This window comes from Adiantum capillus-veneris, chromosome 27, assembly GCF_014529385.1.
Source record: "Adiantum capillus-veneris isolate H3 chromosome 27, ASM1452938v2, whole genome shotgun sequence".
Taxonomy (NCBI): domain Eukaryota; kingdom Viridiplantae; phylum Streptophyta; class Polypodiopsida; order Polypodiales; family Pteridaceae; genus Adiantum; species Adiantum capillus-veneris.
The window spans coordinates 89,320,519-89,333,385 of NC_140957.1; the positions used below are offsets into that span (position 1 = coordinate 89,320,519).

General features: G+C 40.1%; 1 protein-coding gene across 3 annotated transcripts; it reads left to right on the top strand.

Moving 5' to 3' along the window:
- Positions 1-3,678: 3,678 nt before the first annotated feature.
- Positions 3,679-11,440, top strand: LOC147422367 (polygalacturonase At1g48100-like). Of its 3 annotated transcripts, none has more exons than XM_086503777.1 (9): positions 3,684-4,560; positions 4,679-4,807; positions 4,956-5,132; positions 7,155-7,181; positions 7,434-7,641; positions 8,030-8,111; positions 8,364-8,472; positions 10,095-10,507; positions 11,109-11,440. In XM_086503777.1, the coding sequence occupies exons 1-8, from the start codon at positions 4,261-4,263 to the stop codon at positions 10,500-10,502; spliced, it is 1,440 nt and encodes a 479-aa protein (XP_086359903.1). In that variant the 5' UTR covers positions 3,684-4,260; the 3' UTR covers positions 10,503-10,507; positions 11,109-11,440. The 3 variants fall into 3 exon arrangements, with proteins under 3 accessions (XP_086359904.1, XP_086359903.1, XP_086359902.1); XM_086503776.1 differs by having other exon boundaries at positions 3,686-4,560; positions 11,112-11,440; XM_086503778.1 differs by lacking the exon at positions 7,155-7,181 and having other exon boundaries at positions 3,679-4,560; positions 11,112-11,440.
- Positions 11,441-12,867: the final 1,427 nt, after the last annotated feature.

Below are 12,867 nucleotides of genomic sequence, written 5' to 3' on the forward strand. Positions count from 1 at the left end.
CTTTGGTGCCACAAGTGCAGCGCAGAAAATTGGATGATAAGGCTGTCAAATGTATTTTTGTTGGTTATAGTGCTGAAAGCAAAGGTTACAGGTTGTATCATCCGCAAAAAAAACGTATTCTGGTTTCTTGGGATGTAGTGTTTGTGGAAGATTCTGTTCAGCCCTTGCTGTCATGTACTAGAGACAATAATGTAAGCTCACAGGACATTTATGACACTTTGTTGCCTCTTTTCAGTGGTGGAAATACGAATGTAAGTTCCAATGAGGCAAATGTACAGCCTATGGGGGTTTCTGAAAATGTTTTAGATCAGCCTATTACTGATGCAGATGTACATGATGTACTTGATGAGGAAAGGGCTGAAAATGAGCAAGCTAGAGGTATGCCAAAATGGCTGGTGCACACTTTGCGTGACAGTAAATTGGATGCACCTTTGTCTAGTCGTACTCGTTCAGGCTCTCGCCATGCATCTTATGCATCAGATTGTTATGCTTTGGCTGTGTCTAGTTTACATGATGTTGAGGAGCCTCTGTCTTTTGATGAAGCACAGAATTCAGAAAATTGGATGGTTGCCATGCAATCAGAATATGATGCACTTATAGAAAATGACACATGGACTTTATGTGATTTGCCTCCTGGCAAAAAGGCCATTGGTACGAAGTGGGTTTACAAGTTGAAACGCAAGCCGGATGGTGAGATTGATCGCCATAAGGCTCGACTTGTTGCAAAGGGTTATGCACAGCAAAAAGGCATAGATTATGAAGAGACTTTTGCTCCCACTTGTCGTATGACTACTGTGTGTTTTCTATGTGGATTGGCAGCTCATTTTGGTTGGGATGTACATCAATCAGACATTGTTACTGCTTTCTTGAATGGTGACATATTTGAGGAAGTTTATGTAACGCAGCCTCGCGGTTTTGTCATAAAAGGACAAGAGGACAAAGTGTGCAAATGTAACAAGGCTTTGTATGGGTTGAATCAATCTCCTTGTGCTTGGTATGCGAAAGCTGACACTCATTTGGTCAAACAAGGCTTTCGTAACAGTCCAACAGAAAGCACATTGTATGTAAAGCGTGAGGGTGATGTATTTCTCATCGTGGTTCTTTATGTTGATGATTTGCTGATCACTAGACCAAATGAGAGACATATTGCTGAATTTAAGGCTGATTTGAATGCTACTTTCAAGATGAAAGATTTGGGGCTATTGCATCATTACTTGGGTATACAGTTTAAGCAGTGTGATGGTGGTATTGCCTTGTGTCAGAAAAGTTACATAGAGACATTGCTATGTAAGTTTGGACTTGAGGATTGCAAACCTATTGCCACTCCCATGGAAACAGGTTTGAAGTTGAGTCTACATGATGCTGGCGATCCTGCTGATGTCACTCTTTACCAAACTGCTGTTGGCTGCCTCATTTATGCATGCAACACGAGGCCGGATATTCAGTTTGCAGTCTCACAGGTCAGCAGATTTATGCATAGCCCAGGGTCTAAGCATTGGCAGGCTGTCAAGAGGATTTTCTGCTACCTTAGTGGCACTTTACATCTTGGCTTGTTTTATCCGAAGGGGGGATCATTGCTGCCAGGCTTACATGCTTTTTCGGACTCAGATTGGGCTAGTTGTTTTGACACGCGAGTGTCCACAAGTGGTTTTTGTTTCATGCTTGGCAGTTCATGTATATCATGGTTGAGCAAGAAGCAACCTACTGTGGCCACTTCGAGTTGTGAGGTTGAGTACAGGGCAGTCTTCACAGCTACGGTTGAGTGTGTATGGCTCAGACGCCTTATGGCTGATTTGGGTGTTGGACAGGACACTGCCAACACTATCTACACTGACAGTCAGAGGGCATTGGCAGTTGCGAGGAACCCAGTTTTTCATGCTCGCACAAAGCACATTGAGGTGCATTACCAGTATGTCAGGGAGAGGCTCTCAGCAGGAGAGATCAGCTTGGCTTATGTGCCAACACAAGACAACCTTGCAGATCTTTTCACAAAGGCATTGTCTCGTGAGAAGCTTGAAGCTTTCCGCAAAGCTTTGGGCTTACTCCCCTTTGTGGACTGATCCTGTCCTCAAGGCATGGCACTTCCCTTTACTCATGTGCCAACTCTCGTTCACCGCATCACTCCAGGGGGGATTTGTTACCATATACATGTGGTAGTGATGTGTGTGAACACACTAGGACCGCCGGGGCATTTTTTCCCTCTTTAGGAGGTTTTTTTCCCCGTGCATTGTATATACGCCCATCACTCTAGGGCTATCTATCAAGTTCCATTGCACACTAAGTAACAAACTCTCTATTGTGTGCCTTGAGCTTCCTTCGTCTTCTCCAAGCTGTGTGTGTTTCTCTGCAACCCTAATTCCAACATGTGCAAGGTTCAGAGGGATTATTTATGAGCTAAAAGCTAAATAAAAGCACGGCAAGGTGCACCTTGTAGGTATAGGTGTATCACTTGTGCTTGACAGGAGGGTATACTATAGTTCATAGAGAGTTCATATCAATTACAGTTTTACACTTACAACAAGGACATTTTTCATTCAATTTTTAGAGAAACTTATACATTTATGAAGAAAGAGGAGTAATTTTTTCCAATCAGTAAAATATGTAAAGTGTACACACACACACACACACACACACACACACACACACAATACACGTCCTTAATTTTTACCGAAATTCTCAAAATACCCCTTAATATTAATCTTGCAAACATCTCCAAAGACATTTTTTTGGGGCAACTCTTCATAGGAAGAATGGTTAGCACTCAATAGAAGATGATATAATTAAACAAGGATTAATTTAGATGATAACTTGGGCTCTTAACATAAAATGCTGATCATTTTCAGACACAAATGTTACTTGTTTTGGTGACATTTTGGTCAAAAAGCATAAACTATCCATCCAAATGCAATGAAAATGCTAAACTGAAAAATTTTGCCAAAATCATTGTGTATATAGATACAAGGGCTTCTAGTAGTATTGCTTGATAAAAGCGGCAAAGAAGTTTTGAGGCTATGATATAACCTAAATGTGTACACTACAAGAAAATCTTATACAAGGTGTATTTGAAGAGGGGTTTTTACATGTGTCATTTTTACTATCCATTTACATAATTTGTGAAGATAAAATACCCCTCGCATTGAACTCCAATTGAACATTGGCATGAATGGAAGGTGTACTCTCTTGAGTATTAACACTATGCTCTTTAATATTCACTCACTTTAATCTACACTAGAAAAACTAACATATACAAATTCATAAGAAGAAACTCCTTTGTATGGTAATTGTTATTATTTCAAAAAAATTGTTTTAAAAAATAAATTTTTCTTTTACATTTACAATGGCATCGAGTCTTACATTCTTTGTTTGTTTGTTTTCAAGTGCATTCTATCCATTGAAGTGCTCATCTGTGGAGTGTCTTTCTGCCAAGTGTCACTTTGCCAGAGATCCTTATTTTGATGGTCCAAGGTTCTATAAGTTAAAAAATGGCATGGTAAACTTGGTGAAGAGATAAACTAACCGGTGGCTCAGAACTTTTATAGCTGAAGAGCCTGCTAGAGAATTCAAATTCATACCTTTTAACCTTCCTCTTTAGCAATTATTTTCTTGTCATGAGGTGCTCACTCCTCATTCTTATTCTTACCCAACAATGGGGTTCTCATTGAGATCACACAAGATGGGAGCTCACCACCACCACCCACTACCACCTTGCACTATATTTAAAAGTTGTTGTACAATCCCTTCTTCTATAACTTCTTCTAGCTTGAGGCTATTGCATGTTCATGCCATATTTGGGCACAGTCCCTTTATATGTCAAGCTTCATCTCTTTGGAAAAATTTGTGGGTTTGCTTTGAGGCTTCAACTACTACTTGTGCTAGCTTACACAGTCATTAGAAAGAAGGTTATTCAAGCTCTTAATGACAATGTGCTATGCTCATATGTCACTTAATCGACTCTATCTTTGCATATATGGATTCTAATTGTGAGTTGGCGTTGTTTGATGCTTGAGTCTATGAAGGTGTTATGTGCTAACACATGTTCGTCTAAATCGTGTGAGACAAGAACAACCAAAATGAGGCTTGCAAAGCAACCACAAGCGCTTGATGGAGCTAGATGCAAGATATATACATTTGCTAGCTGTGGGAGGAAAGCTTAACAACATAGGAGTTGATACCTAAAATAGAGCTCTTGAAAAGTAGCTATTCCATGACACATTGTGTGGGAAAGGTAAGGCATTGTAGAGAGTGATAAAGGTGAATATAATGGCGCACAAAGGGGCATTGTGTGGGGTTTGGAGGGTAGCCATCGCATTCTTCATTCTTGGTCATCTTGCAATTCAAGGGCAAATTGCGAGGAGTGGTGGTGGTGGTGGTGGTGTGGCCTCAGCAACTAGAACTCATGATAAGCTGGGGCATCATAAGCAGCACAGGAAGGGCCACCATCTGCACAAGAGGAGGAGCCCGCAGCCCCGCATGCACGGGGAGAGCTACGCACCTTACTCCAATGTCTTTGACGTGCTTTCCTATGGAGCAATTGGCGATGGAGAAACGGATGACACACAGGCAAGTTTCCTCTTTGTTATTTTCTACAAGGATGAAGCAAAAGCAATTTGTGGGCTCTCTCTGTCTCTCTCTCTCTCTCTCTCTAATGTGGGTGTGTGTGTGTTGTGTATGGATGCAGGCATTCCTTGGCGCATGGCAGCAAGCTTGTCAAGTGGAGAATGCCATCTTTGCGGTGCCGCAGTATTTCACATTTGTTGTCCGCCCAATTGTCTTCTCGGGACCCTGCGCGCCCAATATGGTTTTCCAGGTGAGTTCTCGATTGACTAAGGTGCTGGAGTTCGAAACTCGTCTGATATAAGATCGCCTCTTCCACACACACAGAGAAGATTGATGACGCACGCGCTAGAGAGAGAGAGAGAGAGAGAGAGAGAGAGAGAAACTGCGTGTGTGTGCAGGTGGATGGAGCCATCGTGGCGCCAGAGAATCCGAGCAAGTGGGGGGTGGCGAGCAAGAGCCTGCTGCAATGGATCACCTTCTCCAAGATGCACGACATGCAGCTGAGAGGAGGAGGAGGGGCCAGCACTGTGGATGGCAGAGGCGCCTCCTGGTGGCCCACCAACTGCACCAAGAAGGTAACCCCCCCTCTCCTTCCCACTCCATTTGCTTTACTGCACCCACATTTTCCCCATTCTTCTCTGAAAAATCAAAGCAATTTTTCTCAAGACTAATTTGCTTCTTAGCTGCCAAAGGTCCCAATAATTAAAAAATTAATTTTATACTTTATTAAAAATAGTATCACGTATTTGGCTCTATCCTTATTATAGTAGCCGGAATCTTTGAGATACCGTTCTGCTCCACAACCTACCAATCAGCACCTATTTTGATTGCATAATAATCAAAATGTATAAAATCAAAATTGTCTGAGTTCAGGTTTCTTTTCTCATCATTTCTTTAAATTCAAAATAGTATCACATATTTGGCTCTATCTTTATTATAGTAGCCGGAATCTTCGAGATGCCATTTTGCTCCACAACCTACCCTTGTAGGTGCATACCAATCCAAAAGTCTCTAGCCAAGTATTGACCTAGCACAAATGATAGACTTGCTATTCAATATTTATCATCTGTTTTTTTTCTTTTTTGCAATGTGATCATGCTTCGTATCAGCTAGTTTTACGGGATTGTCCCACACACCCGCACCCACATACTGCAGGGGTTCATTATTCTCGTCTTAATTGTTATTGCATGCTGCAATATGAAATAATAACTATTTGCATTTTGTATCTAGGATTTCTATCAATCAGTAAGACCAATGCATATCCTCACAATTCTACACATGAAAAATAGCCCTTACTTGATCAAGTCTCTTCTACTCAACCACATGCACAACCCAAGAAGTTTGGAGATGTTAACAGCCCTCATTATTTTGTTTCGCTCTAGAAGGGCTTCTCCTCTTTTTCTTTTTTTTCTTTTTTTTTTGTTGGGGGGGGGGGGCAAATACTGATGCTAATTTTACGGGATTGCGTCCACACGCACAACTGCATGTCGTAGGCGTAAAAGGCACGCTTAACCACGAGAAGTTTTGGACAGATTCTCACAATAATCCCCACGTTATGACTTACCTTAACATCATGAGCTTCTGGTCAGGAGGCACTGCATACCTAGCTAGGTACGATTGGAGGCAAGGGACCACCGGCCCATGTCGTAGGGATTGAACCGTAAAAGGCACGCTTAACCACAAGAAGTTTTGGACAGATTCTCATAATGATTCCCACATTATGACTTACCTCAATATCATGAGCTTCTGTGAGGAAGGCACGACATACCTAGCTAGGTACGATTGGGGGCAGGGGACCGTCGGTGGTGGGGGCCGGTGGTCCCCTGCCCCCAATCGTACGTAGCTAGGTATGTCGTGCCTCCCGACCAAAAGCTCACGATGTTTATGAAAAACATTGAAAAATGCTCCCTTTTCCTACACGAGAAAATTTCTAAATCTTCTTTTGAACGCCCCTCGCCTTTACGACCAGGCACTCCCCGTAATATTGTCCATATTTTAATAGACTGTTGTGAGGTCTCACCTTGTTTTGTTGAGTCTCTAACCAACACAATTGTAAGCAGAGCTATAATTTTCCTGAACATTGTTCTATCTTCCCCTTTTCATACATACAATACTGGTAGGTTCTTAAAAAAAATCATTAGTGAAAAGATTCCCCTTGCCACCACTCCTCCCCCCTTCTCTCTCTCTCTGTCTGCCCATCTCCTCCCTTGGACCTCGCCCACCTTCTTCATCCCCGAGCCTCTATGCATGAAGACCTCCCCTTTGCCCCTCAATCTTCAACAATCTTCAACAACAACATCGTCCGTTCTAGCCCCTCATCGCTTCAGTCCACGGAGAGACGGAGAGAGAGAGAGAGAGAGAGAGAGAGAGAGAGAGAGAGAGAGAGAGAGAGACGCCACTTGCATTCGAACAAAAAAACTACTGCTTTAGACGTTTTACCCTCATGCAGACTGCAGTCCAAAGTTCGTACCTTTACTTTCACTCCAGGCCTCTGTTGGCATCTTGCTTAATTCTCTCTAATGAGCTATTTTCCAAAATGTGTGATACATACTTCCCCTTTTCATTATCTACTAATAATCCAGTTTTCTTTTTTGCAGGGCAAGAAATATGAAATACGCCCCACCGTAAGTAAATCAAAACCCCTCACCATAAGTTTTTTCTTCCCTAAAATACAGGGTTCATTTGCAGCTATTTATGTGTAAAATGTTAAATCCTCCAAAATTTAATAATCTTAATTACATCCATAGACAACTTATTGCCTTATTCAACATAAAATAGTCTTAGAATTTAAATTTTTTTTCCTCTCCCATTGTCTCCCAATGCAAACAAAAGGAACCAATAGTAATTCCTTATGGGAGTTTGGTTTTGATACACAGGCTATAAGGTTTTATGGAAGCTATAATGTGACAGTGAAGAATTTGAAGATCGTAAATAGCCCTCAAACACATCTCAAGTTTGATAACTGCAATGGGGTAACGGTTAGCAACATCAGCATCCACTCACCTGGCTATAGCCCTAACACAGATGGCATCCACCTTCAAAACACTCAAGACGCGGAGATTTTTGACTCGTACATACAAAATGGTAAGGGCCCAAGTTTCTCATCTAAATTTTAGGCTCTTAGATTTCATTATTCAATACAGCTACTATCTTCAACTCTCAAAGTTTTTAAACATTAGGGTTTGGTCCCTATAGTATAGACCCATTTGTCTCACCAGGTTTGTTTGCATTGTTTTTTTGCATCCAAAGTCCAAATGTAATCCAAGGACAAAGCCTCTCTGTCACTCTTGCCGCCATCGTACATGATCTTACCTTCATCATATCTCATAGAGGATGAGTGGAAGAGCATGTTGAACACAATTTTGAAAGAAGGCTAGTTTTGGCCTATGTAAAGTCTTCGTAAACCAGGAAGCTCTTGGGTGAAATTGTAAGCTAATAAATGTGATTGTATCGTATTCTTGGATGTCTTTAGGTGATGATTGTATATCAGTACAAACCGGAAGCTCAAACCTGAACATCCATGATGTCATTTGTGAAGCTGGTCATGGTATAAGGTGAACACTTATTTTCTCATCTCTGCAATAGTAGACACTTGTATCTTTGCTAATTGCTCTTCTTTACAATACATTAAGAACTAATCATCTCATTGAGTGAGGGATTGAAAAGTTGTTCATATTTTCACAACCTCCATTACTTGATACAATTACAAAACACTTAGCATCTATTTAGAAGTAAAGGTTTTATCTGCTCAGCAAAGTCACGTGGTGTAGAGTTACTAACAATTTATAGGTTTTGACATTTTGCAGTCTCGGAGGTTTGGGTCGTGCACAAACGCAAGCTTGTGTGTCAAATGTCACTATACATGATGTATTCATAAGAAATTCTCAAAATGGAGTTAGAATCAAGACATGGCAGGTAATGGGCTCAAAATCATGCCAAAAGACCAAAAATAAAAGAAAACTTGACCTTTGAACTGAGATCTTTTGTTTCAAACATAGATTAATGTGTGAAAAAACGACAATATGCGCATCAGTATTTTAGGTCAACGCGCTAAGTGCTCATTTTTTAGTCAAGAAGGAAATTTAAGATGACTAATGGATAGAAGTTATGTTGCGATTGTGGAAAGAGAATGGGTGTAGCTAAGCCGTCATCTTGTGCTTTGATGATTTGCATGCATATGTGCACAAAGACAAACAACACCTAAAAGGACACATTTAGCTTTTAGTATATCATTATCTTAGTTTTGTTTGTGATATGTGTCTGTTATTGGGGGCATTTTTGGTATCTGGGTTCCCAATGTTTTATCAAATGGGTAGAATCAATTTTTTTAATCAAGTCAGGATCCTTTAAATTTTATACTAGGTCATGCATGTTCAAACTCTTTCACAAATAGGAGTTAATCATGGCATGGAGGGGCATATTATGGAAGAAGAGACAAATAAATTGAATTTGGTATGCACAATTTCAAAGCATTCGACACACGAAGCTTGAGACAAATTCCCACATAGGGACTATGACAACATCATAAGTTATTGCGAGGGAGAGACCACATGCCTAGCTGGGTGGGGACTAGGGCCGCCACTTCCCCCCAATTGCACCTAGCTAGCCATGCGGTCCCTTCCTCACAATAGCTCATGATGTTGAACTCTATAGGGGAAAATATTGGGAAAAGAGCTCCTTTTTTCACATGGGAAGATGTCAAAAACTTCCTATGCAAGCTCTGCTTGGGTGCATGTGTTGCACAACAATTTCATGTACCTTCTCTTTCCTAATAGACTAATGCACAACTGAGCCCCTAAGTATGCACAGACATAGCTTTAAAACATGTGCATACATAATGTGATGTATTTGCACATCAAGGGAAAGGGATCAAATGTTTTTTTCCCCAAATATTTATGAGTCAATGGCCAAGTAAAAGAATTGAATCCATGTAACATAAGAGTTAACAAAGACTACTATAAAACAAAGGTTTCAATTGAAGCATTGAAGAGCTCTCTCTCTCTCTCTCTCTCTCTCTCTCTCTCTCCCTCTCTCTCTCTCTCTCTCTCTCTCTTTCTTTTCGTGCACATATGTGTAAATCCGCACAAATATTGCTTCAAGAAAAATTCTAGAAAAATGCCTAGCACTTGGGTACATATTTATGTTTGGAGGTTTTGATATAGAAACGGCTAAAAGAATGTACATGCATTTTATTGTGAAAGATTATATTCTATAAGAGAGAGTTTCTATTTGTGGCAATATGTCCATTGAGTTATAAGAGTACAAGAAAAATTCTCAAGCTCTACCTTCATGACAAAAGATTATTCTGTGAATATAGTCAACATCATAAGTATTGTTGCAGCAAAAATGTTGAAAAATGCATCTTTGTAGTTTAAACATTATTATTAATTTGCATCTTTGTAGTTTAGACATTATTATTATTTTTCACTTTTCATAGGGTTTTAGAGGTGTAAAGAAATTTCTTTCAAATAAATCTATTATAGGCCCTACTTTATGTCATCATTAAATCACAACCATGGTACTCTATTTTGTGGCAGGGAGGTTCTGGATCTGTTAAATCTATAAGCTACAAGAACATATATGTAGTGAACATAAGCAATCCAATCATTATAGACCAGTATTATTGTGATGGAAGCAAGTGCAAGAACCAATCATCTGCAGTTGAAGTGACGGGCATAACCTATCACAACATAAGAGGGACTTATAGCAAAAGTAGCCCTGTGCATTTTGCTTGTAGTGACACGGTGCCATGCACTTCTATTACTTTGGCTCAAGTGGAGTTGCTTCCTCAACATGGATTTTATGTGGATGATCCATTTTGCTGGAATATCTTTGGAGCTTCTCAATCCCCTACCATTCCTCCCTTGCATTGCCTTCAAGGCGGTCTTCCTCCTCCATCATCCTCAAAGGGACTCAAGAAATCCTCCCTCGATGATGCTTGCTAAAAAAGGTTCTCTCTCTCTCTCTCTCTCTCTCTCTCTCTCTCTCCAAGATCTGCAATTGCATGTACATAATACTTATATGCCCAATTATATGTGCTTGTGTGTATATACTATTGCATGTACTTCTTTGTTTGTGTATACATTCCCAAACATTTGCATATTATATACAATCCATATACATGGTTTCTGTAGAAACTTAGTCGCATACACATACACACACATTTCACATTTCACATTTCTAGGTATAATGCACAATATGTTGTATTCCTATGGGTAGCATCTACATGCACAAACGAACACACGCACACACACACACACACACACACACACACACACACACACACACACACACACACACACACACAGAATACTCACTCTCAAACAAGCACACACATAGAGACATAACACTAGCCATTTATCTATTGGGTTACAATGGATACATTCACGAGGATATGCATACAATGTCTTGTATACAATATGGACAAGTGTGGATCCAAACACATACAAAAACTTTATGTGTCACATATATTACCAACATTTGCAAAACAGCCAGCATCTTAAGGATAAACATGAGCAATGCTGACATCCTTTTTGAAATGGTGTATTTAGCAGGCTAAGATGAGCAATGGAGCTTATGCATTGACAACATGATATAAGTGTGTTGTCTAGCCTACCTACCACTATAATTCTTTTGGAAAACTATACATTAGAGGCTGCATGAATCGAGTACTTGATTCAATGCGAGGATATAGAACTATTGCAAAATGGGACTATGTTTATAACTTCCTTTGTTTATGCTCTTTCCTTTGCCACAATTGTCACGTTACCAATCTCTGCCCATTTTTGGTGGAGACTATCTTGTATAATGAAGGGAATAAATTTGTAAAAAGATTCTTTTTTATATGAGACCTTGATTGAATGGACATTAACTTATTACATTAGCTTTTAGTGCCTGGTTTTGAAGAGAAATGGTCAATCAAAAGCACAAGTTGACTTAAAGTTGGTCCACTTATTACATTGAACATTTTGGGAGTGTTTTCAAAATAAGCTTCTTCTCATATCATCTATGTAGCTTAGATTGCCTTCGAATTTTATTTTATTTTTTGCCATACTCACAATTGTGAGTGGAGATGTTATATTAACTAAGCAAAGAATGTGCAATGGACATCACGCACTACATGTGCCTTGAGGGGACAAAGGGGGGATCTACAACTTATAGGCTAGATATCTTGTTTTTCCCTTATACATCAGCTCTAGTTGTAGAGTCTCGATTTGCTCACCCCAAGATGCAACCACCCAAGAAACCAATGCAACTCAATGCATGATCCATTCTTTGGCTTGTGAAGCTTACGCCAAGGGCCTAGGTGTGGACCGGCATGGGGGGTTGTCTATAAGAGTAGGCAAGCAGGCTGGGTAGAGTATCGGGTTCATGCGGCTAGGTTGGAGGTAGAGTTGATTAACTCTACTCGTAGAGTCTCGATTTTCTCACCCCAAGATGTAACAACCCAAGAAACCAATGCAACTCAGTGCATAATTCAATTCTTTGGCTTGTGAAGCTTGTGCCAAGGTCTAGGTGTGGACCGGCATGGGGGTTTGCCTATAAGAGTAGGTAGGTTGGCTAGGTGGAGTATCGGGTTCATGCCGCTGGGTTGGAGGTTCAATGTAATCGACCAAATTCTGATCATTTACATTGTTGTCCCTATGAAAGCATTTATATAAATGACTTACATGAAAAACTGGATGAAAATGAGAGTGCACATGTAGAGCAAGGTTGTAGACCATATCTCCAACTCGCTTGAGTATTTTAAACGACCCAAAATATCTAGGAGATTAGGACGTGTTGACCCAATTTTCAGGCTTTTTGAATGCTCTAGAACACCTAAGAATACCTCTTCTCCTTCCATGAGGTTACTTATCGATGTTTCTCATCAGCATACGTTTTGTATCGATCTTGTGCTTGTCGAACGTTTTGATGAGCAGTTTTTAGCATATCAATATGATCTTGGATAAAATCCGTGACTTACTGAATTTTCTCAATAGCCAATCTTGTTGTAACTGGTGATCTAAGTTGAAAGTCATACATAAGCATGAAAGGAATAAAGTGTATTGTAATATGCTTAGCACAATAATAAGCAAACTTAGGTAATCTTCCCAATCGGATTGCTTATTTTTCTAACTTATGCTCGTAGCATATCCTCTAGCATTTGGTTAACTCGTTCAGTGTGCCCACCCGTTTTTGGATGATCTGTAGTAATATTGAGTTGTATTTCTAGGTGGGAGATAACCTTCCAAAATTGATTGTTAAACTTGGGTCACGGTCACTCACAATGTTGCTGGCAAATCATATAAAGTGTATAGATTGTCAACA